At 48.9% G+C, this 25,775-nt stretch overlaps 1 protein-coding gene across 12 annotated transcripts in view; it reads right to left on the bottom strand.

Moving 5' to 3' along the window:
* Positions 1 to 25,775, bottom strand: part of Hts (adducin 1-like protein hts) — a 109,622-nt gene that overhangs the window by 29,593 nt on the left and 54,254 nt on the right. For 10 of the 12 annotated variants that reach the window (XM_077688127.1, XM_077688126.1, XM_077688122.1 and 7 more), the window contains exons 4-12: positions 23,664 to 23,894; positions 18,827 to 18,961; positions 16,002 to 16,100; positions 15,669 to 15,884; positions 15,479 to 15,609; positions 7,701 to 7,827; positions 3,190 to 3,225; positions 2,531 to 2,641; positions 421 to 513 (exon numbers count right to left, since the gene is read on the bottom strand). In XM_077688127.1, coding sequence (XP_077544253.1) covers positions 421 to 513; positions 2,531 to 2,641; positions 3,190 to 3,225; positions 7,701 to 7,827; positions 15,479 to 15,609; positions 15,669 to 15,884; positions 16,002 to 16,100; positions 18,827 to 18,961; positions 23,664 to 23,894 — 1,179 coding nt within the window. The remainder of the gene's footprint in view (positions 1 to 420; positions 514 to 2,530; positions 2,642 to 3,189; positions 3,226 to 7,700; positions 7,828 to 15,478; positions 15,610 to 15,668; positions 15,885 to 16,001; positions 16,101 to 18,826; positions 18,962 to 23,663; positions 23,895 to 25,775) is intronic. The other 2 variants (XM_077688119.1, XM_077688125.1) reach the window with 2 other exon arrangements.

Below are 25,775 nucleotides of genomic sequence, written 5' to 3' on the forward strand. Positions count from 1 at the left end.
CAAGAAGTGCATAATTAACTGGAATTATGCTTGCTACTGTAGGCGGCAGGTGCAAAATCAGACTTTGCAGAGGTTTGATGAGCAGCTCGCTACAGTAACAATGTGTGTGAAAGACACATATGCTAGAAGAAATTTCCAAGCCATTCTCTTACACAGCCCTTGCAGCAGTGGTCTGCTACCACACTCCATTCCAAACCAGGTAAGATGGCAGGCATTTTATCAACCCACATTCGCGCCAAATATTGACGGGGCAAAGATAAGAGAACACGACAAAGAAAAGGGGCCAAATCATGTACGGTAGCTTCAAAGATGGTGCACTGGGGAAGTGTTACCGTATGCAGCAGGTATCTTGGAAGGTAAACTATCTGCTGGGCATGGTTGAACAGGTGTGCCACTCGCAAGAAGACAGAAGAGACGCACCTGCATTTTCTTTACTTCCTCCCAGGTGACTCCGTCGAGGAGGTTTGATTGTGGCCCTGCATTTATTTTGGAGTTGAGGCGGTTCTCTTTAAGCTGTGAAGAGAAAAGAGCCGCATGAGAGCTCTGGCACAATGAATCAATGCTGGCCATTGCTTGCACACAGGCTTGGCTCAGAGGGTCTGTGTTACTATGACAGTCAAAGCACAGTGCATGCACTAAAACACTGTCACATAAGGAGAGAAAATTTGTCAGTACAAAACAGGGCGAGGGCGAGAGCGAGAGAGAGAGAGCAAAGGGCACAATGGTCCATCACAGACATTGCGAACATACCCTCCCATACTAGCAGGGAGGGAAACCTAAGCAAGGAATGCAACTCTATGCTTAGCATTCTGCCCAAGCGCTTTTTACTGCTGCTGCTGCTCACTATACCTGGGTGCCACCTCCGTTCACAGGCTCGAAGCTACTTGGCTGCTCTGCTTGACAACTTTGAAAAAGCATTACTATCATGGAAAATGCTCAAATCCCTGAACATGTGGCCACAGGCTGTTAATAATTCAAAGAAAGACACTACTGCAGCCTGGTTGTCCATGCTTACAAATGTAATCAAAACAATGGCTACTCAATTTTTTTTCAAGCACTTACTCTGACATGCAGCTAGCTGCCAGCCCACCCTTACGGGTAAAACTACTGAAACCTTTTTGAATAGTGCCCTTACCACGTTCATTGCTTCAGAGCAGGTGACATCCACTTGTCTCTAGCAGCACCACAAAGTAAAGAATTTCACCTATGGCTTGTACCAGATCTTCCTTGACACGTGAGCCTCAAGGCTTTCAAGCTCGAGCCCTTTGCCTCGGTGCATTGCTGGCATATCGATGCATTTCTCCTACACAAACTGAGTAATGCAGCCTTTTCAAGCCCCTTTCTAAAAGCATCCATTCGTGCTATTAGTCTGTCCTACTGGCGGTGAAACGAGTATTTATAGGCAAATAGCCACGACAGAACAACAAGCTACAAGCAACCGCTTTCTACATTAACGGCTGCTATGCCTTTCCAGTGCATTAGAAAATACAACCCTGCATACCCAATTTTCCTTGCCAATTATACCTACCCTCAGTATCAACTAATGGTCTGTGTACAGATGGCTCATTTTCATAAAAGCTTTTTACCAACCCTGCAATTTGCACTTCCTCTGCTATCCTTGATTACTCCCACCACACTGTTACAAAATGGATGAAACTAATGACAGACCAGAAGCAGAGGGGATAATAAGCTGCTGTTTATTCAGAAAACAAGCTTCACAGTCCAGAATACAGCTGCAAGGTTCTCTTTGGGACATTTTAGAGGCTGGCTCAAGGCAGCAATCTGACACACATTTCAGTTTCTAGAGATCTCAGCTACACTTTTTTGTTTCCCCAATACAAGCTTGTACTAAGCTACAGGGCAACAAGCAATGAGCACCCAAGAAAACAGCTGCTGAACCAGAACATTTTTTTACAGGAACAGTACAAGCACTCCCAGAAGAAGAAGCAGAAGAAAAAAAAAAAAAAAAAAAAAAGGCTCATGCTTCAAGCCAAAGCAGGTGTGTTGCATAAATGAGGCCACATACACACAAATGCAGAGAAAAAAAAAAAGCGTCATGTACACTGGCCTTTGCAGTCTGGCAAATTTGAAACCTGTAGACTACGTGGCACAGTAGATGGCTTCAGATTGTTGTATATTACTTGGCATCCTAGACACTGAGCCGAATTGCAGTGAAAATTTCATTTACATCATGCCATGGAACAGCAGAAAACCAAGGACGTACAGCTGCAGCTGTCACGAGGACAGCAGCCTGGAATATCTAGCTCGTACACAACAGCGGGCCCTGAACACAGCAACAGCTAGGCAAGGCCCTCCGCTTGCACACCGGGCTAGAAGAATCGAGCACAGCTTGGGACAAAAGTGCCGTTGTGTTCACACCCACGCCTCCCCTGCTGTTCTGCAATGACTGCAAGACGGCTCTCTCTCGCTCTCGCTCTCGGGCATTCCAGCAATACACTGACAGCAGCGGCCCCCTCCCAATGAGCTACCCCTGAACAAGGTAGGAGAAGAAACAAACAAGAAGACTGACCTCTTTTTGCTTGCGCTTAAACTCAGCAGGGTCAGTGCCTTTGGGAACAAACTGATGGGACGTGTCTATTTTAACAGAAGTCGAGTGGGAGGGGGAACCTTCTTGCACCCACTGTGGGGGAAAACAACAGGCAATCAGTGGCGGCAGCAGACAGGGGGCCCCTTTGGTGACCACAAAAGGGAAAGCTTTACACAAACAAAAGGTGCAATCATGCAAGCAGACTCAGAGGGCGGGCCCTGCACTTGGCACTTTCAGTATCGCCCGTTGGCAGCCTTTCCGAGGCTCCAAGTAAAACAGAAGGAGGCAGCCGGGGCCATGTTTTCCAGCACCACTTCAGCTTGGAAAGGGCTCGCACGGAGCGGGCAGCAGCCAATTGCACCCGGCACAAGCGAGCAGACACTGAACATGGCCCCTGGTCGCTACGTGGGAAAGCAAGTGCAGCTGCCAGTTTTACAAACACTCAATAATACTACCAACTATGCCAAAAATAATGAAAAAAAAAAAAAAAAAAAGCCATGCAAAATATAGTGCCAGCTTTGGTGGGCAAGAATACATCAGCATGCGAAAATGTGCGGTAGAAAGGGCCAAGGCCATTCAATTTAACAAGGCGAACAAGCACAAAGCATAAGTAGGTATACAATTAAAAAAAGCAAGCTTACTGAATCAGCTTCCCCACTCCCTCCAACTTCTACCCACTAAAAACAAACAGAAACAAAAGAGAAAAAAATCAGTTAAGAACACCACACACATTTTCCATAAAATGCAAGTAAGGGTACAAGTCAGTCAATGTCATGGTTCTGAAACTGCAAACCAACACAGTTATAACCTCAAGATCAACAATGCATTAGTGCCAATCAAGCAAACAGCTCTCAGACGTGTTTTTGCAAAATGAGGGAACGTGTATGCTTGGTAAAAATGCAGGCAATGGTAGTGTCTTGCAAACTGACCAAAGGTTTCCTGGGGACGACGAGCAGACAAAATATGCACACAAAGTAAGGCTAATAGGGACGCCAGAATCCTCACCATGTGAGCATGGTGTGCAAGTTGTGGTTTTTGGCTCAGTAAAACTAACTGCCGCATACACAAGAGTATAACACACTAGAGGCAAAAGAATACACAATGCACCCCGTCAAACAAGCAATAATGGCAAACGTAAACATCAGTGGCTCGTTTCAATTCAGTGAGAAGCGATTGCACAGCTTTGGCTTCATTTATTTAGGTGCAGGAAAAAAAAAAAAAAAAAAGGATGGCAGTTTAACTCATGCTTCCTGTATGCTTTAACCTGTAACGTTTAAAACAACACATGACTGATCACAGGGGGGCACTTCTAGGCATTCGTAAGCACTGGCAGTTGGGAAAAGAGCATCACATACAAAGGAATGTCAATAAAACACTATCACCAAAAACCTACAAAATCCAGAACGTTGCTAAACACTGAGGTATGTATAATGCAAAAACTACCAAAACACAAATGCTTCCTGCGTGTACGCGTCGGCTGTAGCACCACAGGGTCAGGGAACAAGAAAGCCATTCCCCAGCAATGAGTGCAGCACAGTAGTCGTCTCAGTACGCAGAACACTAGCTTTTTCCCCTTTAGCTGCTGTTATTTACGGAGCTGTGAAATTGTGACAACAGATGAGCAAGCAGCGCTGCTACCACAATGCGGCTTCCGACACACCCTGAAGGGCTTCAGCCACACACACAAAACGCTGGACAAAGCATTTCCAAAACCCTGAATGCTGGAGAAGCATGTGTCAACCCCAGCTGCAAGCAAGGGTGCCACGACAACCGTCTCCATCGCTAATGCCCACTGAGTATCTTACAGCTAGCTACAGGACTGGTTGACTCCACCAGTGCCTGTTTGAGCCCTCGCCAAGCCCCGCCAAAACAAAACAAGGTGCCAACATTCGTGAGTGCCCACCAACTACCTTCCCACTGCACACAGATGGGTTCCTGCATACAGAGAGAGGCTCGTTTCAAAGCTCGCACAACGCTCTCAGACCCATCAAACCATCTAAGCACACATTTTCAAGACCACGTCTCGGCATGACATCTCACTTCTACCTGTGGCAGTGACTTATCTGGCTGCCAAAACAAGGGGCTGGAGCTCACAAAGGTAACCACCAACTCGAGCAAAGATTGCTTATTGTGCGATTCCATTCTGTGGAAAGTTGACCCCTTTGATAACCCGAACGCCACACTAGTTCAGAGAGTGTGATGACCAGGGCTAGTCCATATATACCAGCCGCCACACTTTGCTCCAAAAGCTAGGCCACCCCTGCTTCTTTGTAAGTGAAGAGCAAGCATACTGACATGGCTAGATGGGATGGAAACTAAATTTTGCTGAACATTCACTTTTAATAACACAATTTGGCCAACAAGACATGGTTTTAAACTAAGAGTAAATGTGTCTACATGTCTTGACGGTTTTTCTTCAATGCCTAGAGGAAGCAACCGCAAACAGCTGATTACCCTTTCCAATTTTCTGTTGGCAGATGACAGGCTAATCTGGTTGCTCCATTGGCCCCTCAGAGAAAGGGGCCGGCCACAGACTGCTTGTGGATACATATGAGCTACAGGGGGGAGTTTTGCGACTCAAGATATTCAATATTTCTAGTATTCACAAGTGGCACCGAAACCAAAGAACAATGTTAGTGGCCACCCACCCGTTGTTTCACATTTGTCCTATTTCCCTCATCTTTGCGGTTGGTTTGCATAGGTTTAAAGGCGCTGGATTAACAGAACAAAATTTTGTAGTAGAACCTAGAACTAAACTACAATGAGCATGTAAACAAAAACAAGCAAGTAAAACAGTAGTCTGAATTCTAGCCTATCTGTTGAAAAAAATTCCAGGGAATCTTTTACCATGGCGTCATAATAGTGAGCCACTCTGATGCGCAATTAAGCAAAACATCAGCAGAGAGTTGACTGCATGCAGGCTTGCAGGTGCCTACAGTTTATTCTGAGCTCTGTACTTGTATGGGCTATTCTCCTAATAGCGTACACAAGTGCAGTCCCCTTTTGACTACGTTTTTCTGGATGGCCACCACAACAAAATAAATTCCGTGATATGAAATCATTCACTGAAGTGCATTTTTTGCCAAAATTTTGAATAGCCTCAGGTGTAACATTCCTCCCATTTTTTTGCAAGGAGAATTGCACTTCAGGCCCCCTACTGTAAAGAAATATGTTTCTGGATCGCAAATTTTTGAGGAGAAATAAACTTTAACCCAAATTTTGTTTATTCTAGTAGAGGTGCAAAATATCCGTTATCCAAAGAAACACTGACAGCGTTCATTACATTGTGATAACTCTTAAGGCTCTATTATGCTACACTTGTTAGCTGTTAGAATGAGTCATTTAAATTCGATTCCTCCCATTGAAATTCCCCAAGACCACGTGTAGCACTGAAGCCTACACCTGGTCTATGAGGTGTGCCGTAGTGGAGGGTTCCAGATTAATTTAGACCACCTGGGGATCTTTAACCTGCAGCTGTTCAAATTGGCCAGACCATAGGACTGATACTGTCACAGGCTGTTACGTGTCTGAAAATTGCGTGAATGCAGCGTGTATGCTTTGCTTTGCTCAGAGCCTCGAGATCTGCCCTCACAGACATACTGCTTATTTTCAGTCATGACGGAGGGTTACTGTACACGAAGTGCATAACATTTTACAGGCATGAGGCTTACACAGAAGACAACAAACAACAGCCAGCAATTATGGTGCGATTGCACCACCTTTCCCACCCAAGATTCTTGTTACGTGCAGGAGGAGGGCTATGCATGGCGTAGGAAAGCCTCTTTTCCCCCCCGGAGAGCCCCAGTAGGAGAAAGGAAGGCGAGGCGAGACAAAGTGGAAAACGAGTGCTGGCGACCAATTGGGAGGGGCCAGGACAAGCTGGCAGACACTGTTGCCATTAAATTGTTGCACTGCATTGTTTAAGCTGCCAAGGACTGCACAGGCTTGACCTAAACTTTTCAAATCGCACATCACAGAAAGGAAAAAAACATGACCAGCACTCCATTTAACCATGCTGCACACAACAGGCCTTTGTGCAGTGCTTGTGCTCCAGGGTTTCGATCTTTTAAGATTTAAAACATAGCAACCATGACAGGAGGCTTTTTTCCCTTTGCCTTGCTGATGTCAGCTGCCGTCACTAATCAACAGTCACTTTACGCACTACTAATTACCTAGCAACATTTAAAAAATTATAACGCAACCTGCATAGGTGTTTAATACAGTCGTCCCCATTTAAAAATAATTTTCACATTTCCCAGAACCATTTGAAAGCTATATGGCAGCTCCCAAGTGGCCCAACACTGCTTCTACTTCAGTTGTATCCATGGGTACACATTTCAAACAGCTGCTACAAAGCTGCCGTGACTACATGTTAAGCAACAACTTGTGTGCACAATCATCGCTTGGAGAGAAGAGAAATGCAGAAAGCAAAAAACTGAAAGACAAACCTGAAGCCTGACTTCTTCCGCCCCAAAAAGCCTTCACAACTACCATTCACAGCCAAGGCCCCTTCCTGTAGGGACTCTCAGTTTGAAGCTCTCCCCTCTAATCGTGAAGCATAGGTCTTTTTAAACAGCTACTGCATAAGTAGCTAACAACATACAAAATGCTGACCACACACATTTTTCAGCTCAATCAGGCGTTTGCTCTGCAAACTAGAGTGCCAATCAGCGTGTCCAATGCATGGCAATAAAAGGAAACGCCTAAGCAACTTGTTGAGTAAACTTAGCTTTTTATTGGTAACACAAGGTGCCACACTAGAACACAAGCTATGTGCGGCGTCAGAGGGGGGGGGGGGGGGGGCCCAGGCACAGCTGCAAAGCAAGTACCACCAGGGCTCTGCAGAACTAATGGCGGCCACTGCAGCGTGGCAACTGCGACCAGATGCTCGATGGGCCTGAATCCTTATTGGCGCAGCAATTTAGGCAGGTGCCACACCTGAGTGAACTGCAGAGCCCTGCTCAGAGGCGGGCCTGTTTAGCTCCTCTCACACCACAAGCGGTGCAAACGGGCACACCACCCATCTCGGACCAGGGGCGGGAGGAAGAAGTCAGGCTCCAGACGTGGCCTGTGCGTGCAGCACACACACAAAGCTGCCGGGTGCCCAGTCGAGGCTGGGCGTCGGGCGGCCCTGGGACCGCTACTGAGCTACCTTTGTGATCTTCTTGGGGTCGGTGGTGCCCGTCTCGAGCACTTCCACCCGCTGGTAGGTGTTGGGCGAGTTCACCCAGCGCAGCTTGTCCTGAGTTTTCCGTCCATCCAGCAGCTTCTTCAAGGGGCTGCGTGGGGTCAGAACAGAGGAGGTGACATTTATGCCCCGGCTGCAGCCTGGCAGTGTTCTTGGCATGCAAGGTTCTCAGACCGCGCTCCTTCCCTAGTCCTTCGCGATAAGAGGCAGCCAGCGGAAGACACCATTCGTTTTCCCCCACCACTGTGCACCCATGACGGGCACAGCTTTTGCAGAAGAACATTGTCCCACACCAGGGCTATCCAGGGCAATTGCCCCAGCTAACCAACTGAGCTAACCAGGAAGCTAGCAGTTTGTAGCGCGATTGCAAACTCATCGACAAGATCAAGTGGATGTCAAATTTTCCCTTCACAGAAACTTACTCCACCTTGGGAGTTTCCCCTAGAATGGTCATCTAGCACTTTTCCCTTATGTGCTCTCTCGCACTATTAATGGCTAGGCTTCCTGGTTAGCTCAGCTGGTAGCACAGCTGCCCTGAGTAGTCAGTTGTCCTAAGTACAAATCCTGGGCCCGCTTGGTCAAAGCCCAAGACAACAGGCTTATTGGCAGTCTAACCTTATCTGCACACTTATTCGGGGTGCTTATTTTCTTGGGCTACTAAACGCTTTCTGGAAACTTATAAAAAAGCGAGTGAGACCTTCAATAAGAATGCGATTAGGACTGCGAACTAGTTTGCCCCGAGCAGTCTAGTTCACAGACTTATGCTGGCTTGGTCAGCTATTGCATCACAAATTACCAAAAAACCAGCGAAGAAGCTGCAGAAGAAACGGCAAACGACGCCCAGTGGCGGCCGCCTGGTCGTCAGCTTCGAACAAATGCTTGTACAGCGGAGATCTGCCGCGCTGGGGAGGCCATGGGGGTCAGATAACATCGCTGCCGCAAGCCGCTATGCCTACCTACTTTGAGGCTGTAGTCCGTGGCCACAGCAAATCACGGCTTTCTACTTTCGCGGTGCGTTATAGGCGTGTGCTTGTTTTTTCCGGGCAGTGCTGTTTTTTTTTTTCTCCCTCACGTCCATAAAATTTGGCAGGAATAATCATATGCAGCCAAAAAGTTTTCCCAATCAGACATCGGGCGGCGAAGCACGCAATGAGAATGAAGGATCGTCTACTACGTTGGCCCAGGGGCTACGAAAAGGCAGCACGGAAGTGTCAGAGCAAATGTTTTTCATTAAATAACGCTCACTCAGAAACAACGAGGCGCTTATACTGGAGCTGCAGCATGATAACAAAATTATACACAACAGTAAAATGTTAACAGTGTGCAATACTTGTGCCCTTGAGAGCGTTAAATAGAATAGAGTTTTCGATGAGAAACGGCACAGCTTTCATGGCTTCACTTTACTCCCCTCGACAGTGGCAGTTATGGAGCTTGGCTGTTTGGGTTTGTGCTGTGATTATGCATTCTGCTTGAGCAGCGAGGGTGTTTTGCTAATAAAATTGTTTACAGCTGCAGCCATTGACAAGTGAGCTGCCGGCTAGGCAGCGGGAGTTAATACACTGTTCTGTGCTTCTTTCTTCTTTATTACATGGCAAAAAAATAGGAGAGGTTGACGTCTTATATGAGCCCCGGCTACTCCTTCTCGCATAAGGTAATGTTCTTACAAGACATTTCGATACACGCAAACTCGCTGCCCAGTTACAACCCAGTTACAACCATTATATGAGCCCCGGCTACTCCTTCTCGCATAAGGTAATGTTCTTACAAGACATTTCGATACACGCAAACTCGCTGCCCAGTTACAACCCAGTTACAACCATTTCATGCTTAGTGCACGAAAAGGTAGTAGTCGTGGCTAGGCAGTATTCATGGCATAGTATGTCTGCCGGCAAGATAGGGTTCCGTGTCGGCGTTCCCGGCGGTGAGAGTTGCAACGCAGTGGGCAGCCAGCCGCTGGAGTGCTTGCTGCATCCAAGTCTACGACGACGAACCCGAAGCCAATACAGTTAAACCTCGATGTAACGAACTTCAATGTAACGAAACCGTCGATGTAACGAACCATGGAATTTTTTGTAACTTCAAGTGTATGCACACCATTTATTTTCACCCTCTGTGTAACGAAGTCCTCCCGTTTGACGGAATTTCAATGTAACGAAGTTTCATGGAGAACTAGGCACGAAATTTAAGTTGTAGAAGTAGATTTTGGGAGACGCAAGCGCCGAAATGGGGTCCCAATAAAACACGAACGGCGACACGGGTCACCCAATGCCGCGGATGCAGCCAGCCAGCCACGGAGTCTTTGAGTAAGCCTCTTGCCTACAAACTGCGTGGCGTGCATACACGGCTGGCGCACTGTTTCTGTTTCTGTCAGAGCTTAATCGTCTAGGGCTTAATTGGCATCAGTGTGAACCGCACGGAGCATTTTCTCCCCACAAAAACGCAAAACGCGCCCCGCAAGCCACAGGCGCGCTGACGCAGCCGCGAAGACCACCCGCGCGATGTGGGTAGCTCTAGCGACCGCTTCTAACTGCTCGCTGAAACGCAACTCGAAGGGCAAATGAGAGGGGCATGCGAGAAAAAAAGCGGATAACGTGGGCGAAATTTTCATTGTAAAACGTGACACGCGCCGCTTACGAAAGCGGCGCGTGTCTTAATTGGCATCAGTGTGAACCGCACGGAGCATTTTCTCCCCACAAAAACGCAAAACGCGCCCCGCAAGCCACAGGCGCGCTGACGCAGCCGCGAAGACCACCCGCGCGATGTGGGTAGCTCTAGCGACCGCTTCTAACTGCTCGCTGAAACGCAACTCGAAGGGCAAATGAGAGGGGCATGCGAGAAAAAAAGCGGATAACGTGGGCGAAATTTTCATTGTAAAACGTGACACGCGCCGCTTACGAAAGCGCCCATCAAATATCCTCCGCGGTGGTAAGCCTAATCGCCTCTGGCGTTGCCGCCAGTCCGATGCTACTCTTTCTAGTTTCGGTTCTATTATTGTGCGCCAAACGCCAGTGGCGCTGGGGAAACAAAATGCTCTCTTTCTCTCGCGTTTTTCTCTTCGCTCGTTCACGGAGCGCTTTCCCTCACCCCCGCGTCGCGCCGTCAGCCCCGTCGCCCCGTCTTGCTGCGCATGCGCGAGAACGGTTTTTCTGCGCGACGGCGAGGCCGACGCGCGTTTCATGTAGTGGGCTATTTCTCGATGTGCTCCCTCGGACATTACGGTGCTACAAAAGGGACGCCAAGAACACCAGGATGAATCGTAACGCGAAGACTCCGAGTGCTGTTAGCAAAAGGTGAGAACGTCGTTCGTATGCCGTACGTGAAGCTGAGCTGAAGGATAGGACTTGTGTTGTGCGTGTGCTGTGCTTGAAGACAGACAAAGACAGACAACCTTGTCTGTGTTGTATTGGTCATCGGTGTTTCTCGCCGCACGTAGCGTTCGCGCACGTAACGCGAATAAAGTGTTCAAGTGATATTCGAGCTGGCGTCGTTACTGCTCAAGCGGCGTGGCTTCGTGCCGGCGAGGCTTGCCCGTTGGAGGCAGCGGGGTGGCGGCGGCGGTTGCCGGTGGGAATGGGGGGGACAGGGGGTGGGGGAAGGAATCCAACCGGCATGAGAAGGGAGAGCGTTACCTCTCCCCCACGCAAGCTGCGCGCTCTCGCATTGTTGCCATGGCAATTATAACGCCTTCAAGGCCAACATGGCGGTGGCGTTGCTAGGGCAACAACAACGCAGTAATGTTTCCCCAGGCTCACCAGGGGAGAATATGCCGCATGAGTCGCAATTAGCCCGGACGCTGGGTTGAAGGCTAAGAGTCCGCCTCCTGTTGCCGCCGCGGCCACATGCCGCCGCTTTGCACTTCATCCGAGTTCGCTCATGCTTGTTGGGTTTCATCGTCCCAGCAAGCATTTGTGAATCTTTATGAGCCTTGCACGCGCATTTTTTTTCACACCGATGTCTGCGATTGCGTGCCGGCGGCGGGAAGTGGGAGGAGCCTGACCAGTTTTGCCATGGTTTCGCCAATGGGGAGGCGCGCACCCTATGGTGGGAGCTTTGAAGCACTCAGGAATGCCGGCTGGCTAGACGATAAGGCTTACCGCCGCGGAGGACATTTGATGGGTGCTCTCGTAAGCGGCGCGTATGACGTTTTACAGTGAAAATTTCGCCCACGTTATCCACTTTTTTTCTCGCATGCCCCTCTCGTTTGCCCCTCGAGTTGCGTTTCAGCGAGCGGTTAGAAGCGGTCGCTGGAGCTACCCGCACGTACGGGTGGTCTCCGCGGCTGTGTCAGCGCAGCGTGCCTGTGGCTTGCGGGGCGCGTTTTTGCGGGAAGAAAACGCTCCATGTGGTTCACGCTGATGCCTGCGTAGACGATTAAGCACCGATAGAAACAGAAACAGTGCGCCGGCCGTGTATGCGTGCTACGTTTTCTTTTTCAGGAAACGCTTCACGGGATGAACACTTCATTATAACTGCGAATTTCAATGTAGCGAAATTGCAATGTAACGAATTAAATTACAAATTTTACCGACTTCACTACATCGAGGTTTAACTGTACAAAACTGTAATTCATGCTGAAACGAAACGTACTACTCACGCTGCGACAACGTGGGATATCACTCCGACAGCATAAGGTTATTCAGGCCTCCAAAGAAGTACTTGTATGCACACCACGGTCCTGCTGCGACAACGTGGGATATCACTCCGACAGCATAAGGTTATTCAGGCCTACTTGTATGCACACCACGGTCCTTTTGGAGTCAACTCAATGGGCCTTTTGGGTGCACGCCGCATAGCAGACGATCTTTGTTTATGACTCACAACAGCTTTTGGGGTGAACGAGGCTCAGCAGCCCGGCTGCGTGAGGTGGCCTACCAAGGATGGCGGGTCATTGTAACGGATTCGTGACAGGGCACAAATACACCGCCTGATGGTCAATGTTTTTTGAACTGTTCCGACCATGGTCAGAAATAAATGCTTGCCCAAAGCCGATGAAGCCAACAAGCAGTTTTGCGCCTGATTCCCTGCTTTTCCCTATGGGCACCTCTCGTGCGCCTCTGGGTACGCGCTGTCCCTATAGTCTTCAATAAGATCTGTAGCCTAGCCTGTGCGCTTTCGAGAAAGAACACTAGTCCCAATCTAATTTGCTGACTTAGTGTAGTCCGTAAATAAGACTAGACTCTCAATAAGACTGCCAATAAACACGTTTGGTCGAGCAAGCGGGCCTTGGTCCGGGACAAACTTAACTGCAAAGATTCTGAGAAAGCTGTACAGCTTTCCTTTGTAGCTGTACAGCTGCATTTCAGGTGGGTGTCAAAGCAGTTTTCTGATGCACTGCTTGGAACTAATTTTACAGCTCATTAAACTTTGGTGCTTGAAATGGGCATTCAAAATGGTTCTTCACCACTGGTGCCACCAATTTTAGTGAGCTCAGTGGCGCCACTGATGAACGGTGATTTGGAGCAATTTTTGTATCAGCAAATTATTATTTTTGGAACGATTTGGAGCACCTAAATGCCAGTTTTGGAGCACCTTGGAGTAACTAAACATCAACTGCTAGATGTGTCCAAAGCATCTCTCAACACTAAAAATTGACCAGTATCGTCCAGTAATTGATGTGGAGGTCGTCATGGAATGCGCTTCAAGGTGCTTTTCCCACATGCGATCACAAATGGACGGCACAGCTGAAGAATTATGGCCTTCTTGTCCTTTCTAGGGGAAGTCTTTTTCAAGGAGTCACTGAAAACGCTTCATAGTTGGCAGGCTCGAACATGCATTAAAAATAGCTTTCACAGTCAGCTCTCCCAATAGCCCAAGAATAGCGAAATAGCCAATAAAGAAAAGTTCTACAACCACAAGAAAAAGTAGCCATATTTGGCTCTTTATAGCCCAACCTGTCATTCCTGGGGCAATGGGATTTTTTTTCCCACTTATTTGGAAACAGTCGCTAGAAGTCGCCAGAAGTTTGATGCAATTAAATCCCCTAAGTATCCAGGCAATAGCAAAAATGCAACAAAACATAATTTGCAAGGTATTTAGTTCCTTTCTGTTGTGGATAAAAGACAATATGCAACACGATAATGAATATTGAAAGGCTTCGACAAACCTGCCTAGCAAAAAAATCAACGCGCCTCTTTTCTAGTTTATTAATTGTTAAAGCAAGCCCTCGTGTTTTACTTTTTCGTTTTATTAGATGCAGGCGCTTGCTATCAGTCCTCGTGCGCATTTCCAAGCTAGCTGGAAATGTGCACGAGAAATGCGCATGGAGCACTTTTGCATGCGATTCGCGCGCGTCGGCGTTGCGCGTGCGATTTTTTCACGCCCGCACGCGGCAGTTTCTACCACGCTCAAAAAATGACGCGCGTCGCGCGCGGCAGTGGGAGGAGCCTGGCGACTTGCGCCAATTAGAAGGCGCGTGCCTCATGGCGGCGGTTTTGAAGCGCTCGTGACAGCCCGGTCACGGCTGGCTGGCTCCGTCGGCGGTTTTTAGGCTTACCACCCCGGCAGGTATTGCATGGACGTTTTCACTAGCGACGCGGATGATGTTTTATAGTACCGATTTCACCCACATTATAAGCTCCTTTACCACAAAAGCAACTTCGTGCGCGCCTTGAGCGGTGTTTTAGAGAGCACTTAAAAGTGGTCGCTCGAGCTCCCCACACCACTTCGCGGCCGAAGCCGCCGCCATGTTGCCGTGCCGCGCGCAGCGTGCGGGTGCTTACGCGGCGCGTTTTCGCAAGCAGAAAACGCTCCATGAGGTTCGTGCTTTAGAGAGACTGGCTGTTTTTCACGGCCCGCTTCACTTGTGGCGGTCCCCTCCGCGATCCCAACAAGCGAAGCGAGAGCTTGCAGCCGACCGCGTCACGCATGCCGCGAAACGGCGCTCCTGCTGGCTCTCGGAGCAGAGAGGGCCGGCAATAAACGCCACCTAAAACTACCTATTGTTTATAGCAGGAATTATTGGAAACTACAACAAGAAGGAAAGTTTTTAAACGCGGTACGCCAGCGCTGCAATGACTTGCTAGACGAAAACACTGTATCGGCGGTACAGTGACGGCACCAACCAAACTCACCGCGGAAAACACGATTACGGGTGCGAGGGAGTTCAAGTTATCAACCCGAGTTAGTTATAAATGTCTAGAGACCACTGCGAAGTAGTGCTTGTAACAGGCTGCACGCGATTGGCGCGACACAGATTTTGGCGCACTTGCTTGCGAAATCGTGGTTTTTTATCAGGATGGCGCAGGATACCTCATTTGGCGCAAATTGGCGCATTTGGCGCAGGAGTGGCAGCACTGTGAGCTCTAAAATTAGTTCCAAGGAATGCATAAAAAAAAAACCCGCTTCCTACCAGGGTTCATAGTATTAGAAAATTAGTTTTATGACTAACCCTGTTTTCACTATTGTTCCTCCAAAAATGGTTAATTATCTTGGGAACTAAGTGACTAACTTAAAGAATAAAGTCACATTTGAAATCAGTTGAAAAAAAAAGTAGCAAGAGTTTACTTAAAAATTAAGATCGATGTCTCCCCTTAAACCAGCGGCATTGGTGCCCATCTCATGCTGTGCTGATGCCAGCTGACACCGAATAGCATGCCCGCCCACAAGCCTGCTTGACAAAACCTTTGTGCTGTGGCGTTTCAAATGTCACTGCCATCCTTTTTTGCTGGCCACTCAATTTGCCCCGTCTCCCCACAGCTCAACTGCGACAAGGCTCCCATGCAGGGCCAAGAAGAAGCCCCCACCTGAGCCACTTATCCTCCTCCAGAAACTGTGCAATCGAGCTGGCAGATGGGGGCACTTCCACGTCCGTCTTGAGGCGGGGCTGCTCGTTCCGCATCAGGGGCTGCCGGTAGATGTAGCCGGTGCGGTGGCCCTGAAGGGGGAAGGGGGCAATGGGAAACAGGCCCTCCCCTCTCTGGACGTCCTCCTCACCGAGTTGTCCAGGGTGCGCATGTGTGCCTCGAAGACGATGTCGCAGGGGCGCCAGCGCTTGGGTTTCTCCTTGGGCTCGGCCTTCTCCTTGTCCTCGTCCCCACCCGGCAGGGGCTCATCCGCCCCCTTCTGGCGGGCATGCTCCTCCCGCATGCTGCGCTGGGTTTCTTCAGACAGCAGGTGCACGTTGTCGAACCCGATGGGCGCCAGCTTCATCTGCACCCCACACACCACTCGTTGACCGACTCACGAGTGGCCCTCAAGTGCTGCCCCTTAAGCTGCAGCCCCAAACAATGCGTCCCAATCAACCCCAAAATAACGCTGACCCCGTACCTGCGTCTCGCATGCCTCGATGGTTGAGCACAGGTTGGAGAAAGCGTCTTCCACAGAGTCTCCGCACACGAGCACGCCATGGTTGCGCAGAAACAGCACCTACAAAAACAAGAGCTTTTTTTTTAGTGAACCTGCACCCTTTCAAAGACTTGCAGGGGAACCTCCATTACGGCCAAACCTGGACATATCGAGCGGCACATAAACTCAAACCCACAGGACCCGGGTTTGATGGAGTGCTCCTTTCCAGAATAAAAACACTCGGGAACCACATCTCTGCTCTTGTAAGTCATATTAATATGTTCAAAAAAGCAGGGTGTCTAGCAAATTGCCTAATTCAATTTCCCTGACTTTTCCATGTTTTCCATGACCATTTTAGTCGAAATTCCCTGACCTCTATATACAACAGCCGCCATTCTGTGGAAATGGTCAGTGAAGCATATAAAAAGCCCAGCGAAAAGACATTCTATCGTAGGGAAAAACACATTTGTTGCAAGTGCCCTACTTCTCAAAATGCACTTTGAATAACTTCAGTTTGCTCGTTCAGCTTGAGGTTTGCTTGCCTTCAGTTACGGCTTCAGAGAGTTTATTTCATCTTGCAGGATAGAAGCTTAAAGTTGGGCTTCAACCAGCACCTTTTGCTTTTTTTTCTTGATTGTTCTGGCTCGACATGCAACGTGAACCGCATGGTGCGTTTTTGCACGCGATTCGGGCACGTCGGCGTTGCGCGTGCGATTTTTTGACGCCCGCGTCGACATTTGCACGTGCGGCAGCTTCTGCCTCGCTCAGAAAATGACGCACGTCGCGCGCGGCAGTGGGAGGAGCCCGATGACTTGCGCCAATGGGGAGCCGCACGCCTCAGGCCCTCATGGCGGCAGTTTCGAAGCGCTCGAGACAGTCGGTTTGGCTCCGGCAGAGATGTTTAGGCTTAGCACCCAGGCAGGTATTGCATGGGCGCTTTCATTAGCGGCGCGGATGATGTTTTATAGTACCGTTTTTGCCCACATTATAAGCTCCTTTACCGCACAAGAAACTTCGTGCATGCCTTGTGCGGCATTTTAGAGAGCGCTTACAAGCGGTCGCTCGAACTTCGCGGTCGAAGCCGCCGCAGGCAGCACTGCGCGCAGCGTGTGGGTGGTTCCGCGTCAGCGTGCCTGTGACGTGCGCGGCGTGTTTTCGCGTGCAGTAAACGCCGCATGTGGTTCATGCTAAGCCATGTCATGTTCCTTTTTGATTATGTAATTCCAGCTCCTGATGCCATAAGAAAGAAGTTCTTTCAAGATTAGCTCCCGAAAAGCGTTGACATTTAAAATTCGCTGGAAAAACAAAACCGCGTTGTGCGTGTGATTTGGGCACCACACACATCGTGCCTCTGCGCAAGTGCACCCAGCAACCTAAGCCAGCTGCGAGCTGCGTGAACCGCACGGCGAGTTTCTGCACGCGATTCGTGCGTGGTATTTTCACGGCCGCGTCGACGATTCCGTGCCTGCGGTGGCTCCTTTCCTGCACAAGCAAGTGCGTTTGTGCCTTGAGTAGCATTTTAAAGAGCGGCAAAAGCGGCAGTTGGAGCTACCTAGCGTCACTAAATAAGCTACCGCACTACTCCGCGGCCGGTGCTGCCGCCATGCTGCCGTCGCCTGCCGCTCGGCACGCACCGTGCGGGTGGTTTCCGCGGCGGCGTCAGCGCGCCTCAGGCGTGCGCGGCGCGTTTTCGCTTGCAGAAGAACCAGAAAACGTTTCATGTGGTACACGCTTTCGTCGCGCGCGAATGTGTTGCGTTCGGTAACTTCTTGGTGGCTTCCAACACTGGTTTCCCCTATCCTAAAACAGTGTGGGCAGGCCCCGAAGTGGTTTTCCCCAACTGGTAGTACTTGATTGAAAAATTCCCTGACAATTTCCTGACTTTTCCCGGTGGCTCAAAATTCCCTGACTTTTCCCTGTTTTCCCGGTCGCTAGACACCCTGAAAAAGGTACATTTACTGACCAATTAAAAGTAGGCAAAATTACCCCTGTGCTGAAAAAATGTGATGCGGTAGTGGTTCCAAACTATAGGCCGATCTGTATTTTACCATGTTTCAATAAAATCGTTGAAGAGTTAATCGTTACACGCTGAAGTATTTCAACAAATTCAATCTTCTCTACCCTCATCAGTTTGGCTTTCGTCCAGGATTCGACAGAACTTGCCCTAATTTCTTTTACTGATACCATAAAACGTGCATAGACATGGGCCATATTGTCGATGCTATCTTTGTAGATTTTACTAAAACATTCGATACGATAAACAATAACATTCTTCTTCACAAGCTGAATGCACTTGGAATTTGGGGTCCTCTTTTGTTTAATCCATAGTTACTCAACAGATAGGTCCCAGGTCGTAGAATTAAATGTTGCCTGTCTCAACTCAAATTAATACCTAAAGGTGTTCCCGCAAGGTTCCATACATATTAGGGCCACTATTATTTTTAATATGTATTAATGACCTCCCGAATTGTCTTAAGTTTATTATTACAGTGTAAACCATTTACAACGTAACCGCTTATAGTGCGAAACCGGATATAACGCAGGTTTTCCTGGCCACCAGTAGGCCTCCCACAGAACTCAATACATAAGCGTACCGCTTATAATGCGGCTGCCGGAAGCACAATACTGTTTACAGTGCGGTTTTTTGGCGGGTACGCTAATCGACCGGTGCAGCTGGGGCATCGTTCCAGGGACACAAAAAAGGCAAGAAGGGGGGTGGCATTGCCGCGCACACAGCGGAAAGCCCATGGTGGGCACACAACACTGGCCACTGGCCCGAGCAGGAAGGGGAGTCAGAAAAGGCGCACCTTGCTGTTGGGGCCGAGGCTGCGCGCCACCTCGTGCGTGTCAGCACTGCTGCCTCGGTACTCGTGGTACGCTATCTCGCCCAGGAGGGCAGCGTCCGGGGTGATTGGCAGGAGGCCTCGCTTCAGGGACGACACCTGCGGTCAGAAGGAGGCACTTGGGACCCAGCAAGAAGGGTCGCACGCCGCGGTGCGGTCTTGCATTTGGCCCCCTTAGATCGATGCAGCCGCAAAGACATGAACCCAATTTAGAAAGAGGTCATTGGCCCCATACGATTATTCCGACATACCATCTTTGCGATTCTAAGCAGCCTCCCCTACTTTCAGGAAAATGCAAATTTAAGCACCCCATTTTCTAAGCAACCGTCGCAAGGTAGATTTTAGATGTGTGGAAGTGCCACAATGAACATTGTGGCCCAGTCATTTATGAAGCTTTCAAATACAGAACCCACTCCAGTGGAACAGAAGACGACCTGTTGGGGGACACTGAGAGCGGCACCACCAAGGGCACGGCGAACTCGAATGGTAGTGAGGGTGACAGAGTATCAGACGTAAGCGGTGTGTTTGTTCACTGTCTGTACCCATTTTTCTTTTGAATGTTTGCCAAATAAAACCGGCCATATCTTGACCAACCTCGTCAAGATATGGCCGCGAAGTGGGGTGGGGGGGTAATTTAGGTTTTTCGAATCTAAGCACCCCCTTCACTGTGGCCATCACGATTGTGGAAAAAGGGGTGCTTAGAATTGAGTAAATACGGTAGGTTGCACGTACTCAGCAGGCATGCCACTGTGTCCATGCCCATGCACGCAACACAAGTAGCCATCAGACTGCTGCATTTCTGTGTCATTTGGGTGCCTCAATGAACAGACACCCTCATAACCTGCACAAGATTTTACTTGGGTGCCGGTCTCCTCTGGGGCTTAACTTTTTTTGAGTGGTGGGAAGCAGCGCATGCAGGCTGGAGCAAAAAATTGTCGCAACGAAACAAACAGGACAAGCACTGTCCAGTTTGCACAGGACAAGTGTAGGAATATCTTTTTTGAGGACTTGGTTTTTGACAGGTGAAGTTCAGTGCTTCCAAATTTTTCTATCGCGGACTGGATAACTCTGCTAACTTTCTAAAAAGAAGTCAAGGGTGTGGCCAATACACGGGTAATTTTTAAATATATTTTTTTAAGAGGGGGGGGGGGGTTACTAAGTTCTTGTGCAGTTTTTACATGAGTGCTGCCATTACACGAGCATATATGGTATGTCTTCCCAGCTGCTTTACCCGATTACCTTTTCTACAGCATGTGTTCATGAGCAAAACAAAAACGTCTTCGTATTTGTCAAGTACAATACAAAATCCTTAAAATTAAGAAGAGGGAAAAAACCTGCTCGTGCGTTTTGAAGGCAAAAGCACAATGATCTTCCTTGGCCATACTTATCAAACACTTCTGTTTTGTCACCTTTTGCAGTTCCCTGTGGCTGGGGTGCCCCTGCCGCACTCACGTGTCACCACGTTCACCTGTCACACGGTGTGCACTAGTCCCACTTTTGCATGAGCGCTGTCCCGCTCGTTCCGCTTCTACGAGCTTGAGCTCCAGACTTCTCATGCTGCTGCTCCCCACCATGCCAGTTCCCCAACTTGTCCAATTAGCCACCACCTGGCTGAACTTCCCCCTCTGAAAACAAGCCTACTCAATCTAATTTCCAACTGCCCTCCTCATACATTTTCCTCCAGAAGAGGTGTTACTCATCACAGAAGGGTTTGCTGAAGGGCTTGTTGGTACAACAACAGCAGCAGCTTAGATGATGGGGACTAAGGGAGCCAATCAGGTGCCAACTTTTTACTGGCTGCTAGTACGCTGGCCAAACTGTCGCACAGCAAGCAATTCTCCGTTTATCTGCAAATGTTAATACTTTTTGCTAATACCAGACCCTGGCAAAAATCTGCCTGTCCATCACGGAGCAAGACCAAGACAGGAGGGGAAGCAGCGCTTCATAGGGCAGCCAGACAGCGTCGCAAGCGCTTGGCCTAGGTCAAGCTGGCTGCATCTGTCGCGGCAGAAGAAACTGCGGCCGCTATCATTCCGTCCATCAGATGGCGCTACGCTCTCCTTTGCCGTCGTAGCCCCGAAGCTTTGTAGTCAGTGTTGGTTTTCACTGCGACATTACGTGGTCGCTCACCTGCGAGGGGCCGCGATGGGCCATTTGCTCTCCTGTATCTATTCTTGCCCCGTGTTGCACATACCAATGCCCATAAAATCTCTCCAGAGCAATCTCAACATGCACAAAGTACCCACTGTGGCAGTGTCTGCTCCTGACTGTGAAGGCCGTATGCCTCGCTTTTTGGTACAGAATTCATACAAATACTGCACCTCTAGCAACACTTGCAAAATTTCCCTCTTTCTCTAGCGCACCTCTGCTCCATTAGACACTTGCTCTTCAATACAATCTCCACAGAGAGGTATGCATGCATGCATGCGACTCAGCAAATTGTTGCAGTTTAGTATGAACCCATAACCCGTCAACACATCCTCTGTTTTTACTAATTTTTTAGATGCGACTGCATCTCATTCACTCGCCTTGTCCCTGCATCCAGCGTCGGCGTTGTTGTCCGCGTCCGCCCCTCCCCCATTCTCCTCGCCGCGTGAGCTGCGCTCTTCGCCGCCCACCCCCTCTCCTCTCCGATAGCAAACACTCTCTCGTGAGGGGCATTGGATTGGATTCGAATGGATTGGCTTGGCTTGGCTTGGATTGTGTTGCGTCATAGCCGCGGCAGACGCACTGGCGCCGGCGCGTCCCATCACCGTTATGCCCGCTATAAAACGTGGTGCCTGCGCTGCTCCACTCCATCGTTCCAGCGCCGTTCCTCCGCTGTCCAACGTTGCAACGTGAACCCCCTATGCGTTGCATCTACACAGGGGTTCCCGCGAGGGGAGGTGGGAGTAATTTTTTAATAAATATTATGCTAATTTTAATACCCCCCCCCCCTCCCTTTGAAGGGACACTGAAGTGATTAGTAAACATTGCGAGATTACTAGCGCAAATTGTAGTCAGGAGTCCATAGGCCATGTTTTGACCATTCTGGGCGCGTTTACATGAATTTATTTAGTAGAAAAATAAATTTGAAAATGCTGTCCTCCTCTCTGCACCCTCGCCCATTTTCTGCGGCGTTTCTGTGCGGCGTCAGAAGGAAATGACTTGGCTTGACTGCGCTACTGCATGGCTCCCCGACCTTCCGGCAGAGTCAGTCGGCCCAGCGTTTAGTCCGCCAGCCGCCAACGGGTCGTCGCAATTCGTTCGCTCAGTTGAAACGAAGCCAAGACATGTTTGTGAATGGAAGAATGTGCCTTTCTTTACTTTGTTAGTTTGTATCTCGCTTTGAGTCAAGGTTGCTCCACACAAGCGCTGCACAAGCGCACATGCGACGCTTCACTGACTGGTTCGCTAGTAGGAAAATCTCAGGCCACTTGAAGGCGGGAGAAGAGTCAGCGAAGTCAATATAGGTACTAAGGAAATAAAATCAACTGATACTTTTACCGTACAGCGTAAAACTAGGGAGCACAAAGCACTTTTTTGCGCTGGGAGTACAAGCACAGCGGTCAGCAGCACGACCGCACATCTGCGAACGCTTTTCCGTCTAAGAAATGCAATTGCTAGACGTGAGATATTGTGGAAATTTGGGGGACGCTTACTGCACGAGCGCTATACAACATGTAGTCACCTAAGCTGCTTGAAATGCTTATTAAACTAAATAAAGGTGTAAACTGGTTATACATTACATACCTTATATTTCCAACGCTGGCCCGTGGCTGAGTGGTCTGGAGCGCTAGGTATATCATTTTGTAAGTCACCAGTTCGAATCCCCGAGGGTACATGCTTTTTTTTTGTAAGTTGACTTTTTCATTTTCGGCCGATGTTTTTTATACGGAGTCCACCATTTTTGGGCCATAATGTTCACAGCTCCACGAATGAGTTCGCAGAACGCAGCAGACTGACGCGCTAGCGAGTTCTCGTTGGCGTGCTGTTGCCATAAGCACCGACTGCTTGCGGGCAGAGGCACAGGCCAGAATCAACAGACCCTTGGCCTGGTGCGAACAAGCTTTTTACGATACAGGCATGAGTGAGGCAAGAACCAAGTATGGGGGAAAAGCGCACGGCATTTGAGCGTCTGCAGTGACGTGGAAGGCATTCATCCACTGCGAAGGCCTCGGCTAGAGATTGCTACGACTCAAAGCCGTCCTGGGAGGCTTATCTTAGGCATTTTACAGCCGATAACATGGCAGAAGCGCGGTACAACGATTACTGAGATATCGAGAATGCCCATCCAACGATGCCGTCGGATGTCAAGCATGTTGTTTTACAGAACGGAAACCGAAACTTGTTTGAGTGCTAACCTTGGACATCGTCCAATCAACGTGCATCTCCTCCCATCGTCACAGCCTTTAGTTAGTGCAGCCGCCACCGATTGCGCATGGTAGTTTTTCTTTTTTAGCACTTTAAAAAATAATTACCGCCTTTTCAACCGGATAAATGATGAAAAGTGTGTTAATTTGAGCCAGTCTACGCAGTGCAAGCAAAACCGCGAGCCTGACAAATTCACTTCAATGTCCCTGTAAGTGCCACTGCTCTAAATCAGAGAAATCATGGCCAAACTCAGCAAATGTCCTTGACACAAACTTTGTACATTCGCAGCCAAACTTCCCCACAAATAGCTCTTAGCCAGCAACAAAGGCCCCCAAAATCAGTGGAAGCCTGGCCACAGTATGAAAACTGTGCCTCAACACTGTGGAGCTGCAAACACGCACACAACAGACCCCGAGAGAATGCAGCCAGTGAGCGTGTGGTCCCTCACCGCAACACAGGGCGGGTGCTGGAGGTGGATGATGCACTTGATGTCCGGCCGGTTGGCATGGATGGCTGCATGGATCATGTAGGCTGGCCGATTGAAGTGGAACGTGGTGGTGCCCGAATCAATGACGTTGCTCTGCATGTCCAGCTTGAGCAGGCTCGAAGCGGTCACCTCATGGTACAAGAGCCCGAAGGGGTTCACCAAGAAGTGCTCTTGGTCCTGGCTCACACGCAGCTGCACCCACAAAGCACACCCACATCCTCGTAAAAGAGGAACACAAACCAAGGGGGAAACATATCGCACTTTGAACTGGCATTGTGTGCTCATAAAAGGGCGTATTCTTTAAAGGAGCCATGAAGAGAAAATGCAAGTTGGTTTTATTCGAAAGATTTCGTGTTTTATAGTGCCCCAGCGCTTGTTCGGATACAAACGGTGCTTTATTCACTGAGAAATTAAACAATTTAGGTTAAAATTTTGATTTTCCCGCTCAATCGTGCGTTTTCGTGGTCCCAAATGACATCACAGGAACCGACCGCTCTGCAGCCTAGAGTACCTTCATTCACGCATCCGCCGTACAGGGTAGAGACACGTACACGCTGGCGCCGCCATTTTCGGTTGCTCGCTCGCCGCCGAAGCAAGTCATTGTGTCAAAACCGTGCTAAAATTATCGCCGCAACGCGGTTTACTGAAGGAGTTTGAATCATATTGTCTGTTTCGCGTTGCTAGGTCTCGTGGGAAACGAAAAGAATAATGCGTTGAGCCCGTTGGCCCAATTGCGGCGGCACGGGACCGTTCAAAGGTTGCCTCCACCCTGTACAGCGGTGTTGGTTTGTTCCCGCGTTTCTTTACGTTCCGTAACCTAGATGGCGCCACCATACCGTGGCAAGCGTTTGGTTTGTTTTTGCCCGCATTTAAACCTGGCTTGTTTTTGTTCTGGGAGAAAATATTCGTTCCCTGAAACAGTGCTCGCTCGACAAATGGGGTCACGTAAGACACCGTTGCTTGCGTCAATCGGCCAGTGTCGTCTGAGACAACCCCAAGCCCCGTAGTGCTGTGCAGCTAAACCAAAGCATGCTGTGCGCAGTACGAACAGCAGAACGCATCAGTACTTCTATGTTTACATGTGCTTTCGTAACTTCCACTGTTTGTCCCATCATTCTTATTGCTTTGTAAAGAATGTGCTCTAAATTTAAGCGCAAATCGCTCGTTCGTCTAGTTTGTAAGCTCTACCTAATTTGCGTCTGCTTCTGCCAGCCTCCGCCAATCGCAGAGCTTAGCTCATGTGACATCATAGGTTCTGTTGCGGGAAATGAGCTGGTGGGTCGCATGACCATTCCCGTTTTTCCTAATTATGTAGCTTATTTGAGCGAAGTTTACGTTAAAAGTGGTGTCAGTATGATTCTAACGAGACAATCTTTTGAATGAACCAAACTTGTGTTTTCTCTTCATGGCTCCTTTAAAATGCGGTACAGTCAGACCGCCTAATATGCCCACCAGCTGTGGCTCGGGATACTACAGAAGAGCGGTGAAGGTTGACAAACGCAAGTAAAGACTGCATACAATACGTGGGATAAGGACCAAGAAAAAAAAAGTGCACACAAAGAAATAAAAACCTCACTATGTACGTATTATACATATATACGCTTCCACCTTCCTGTTTTTAGCAAGAGCCTCTTGCTATGTTGGCTGATGAAAAAACACGTGGGGAGAGAGAGAGGGGGGGAGGGGGACATTTGGAGCTTGCTTAAAGGCCAACTGCACTCAAAATTTCGACCTCTTGGAAACCATATTCCCGTAAGGCTGCCTAAAGAGACTCCAAGATACAAAATAGAACAGCTTAAATGCATGCGTGTATGCATGACGCGAACGACCATCAAAAATCAGCGATTTTGAAACCGAAAGTGAGAACAGCACGGGCATTAAAGGAGGCATGAAGACAAAACACAAGTTTGGTTCATTCAAAAGATTGCCTCGTTAGAATCATGCTGACACCACTTTTAACGTAAACTTCGCCCAAATAAGCTATATAATTTGGAAAAAAGGGCATGGCCATGCGACCCCTCGCTCATTTCCCGCAACAGAAGCTATGATGTCATTCGAGCTAGCTCTGCGATT

The sequence above is a fragment of the Haemaphysalis longicornis genome, unplaced genomic scaffold (assembly GCF_048455015.1).
Source record: "Haemaphysalis longicornis isolate Haplotype H1 unplaced genomic scaffold, Haemaphysalis longicornis Haplotype H1 scaffold_1, whole genome shotgun sequence".
In the NCBI taxonomy this organism is placed as follows: domain Eukaryota; kingdom Metazoa; phylum Arthropoda; class Arachnida; order Ixodida; family Ixodidae; genus Haemaphysalis; species Haemaphysalis longicornis.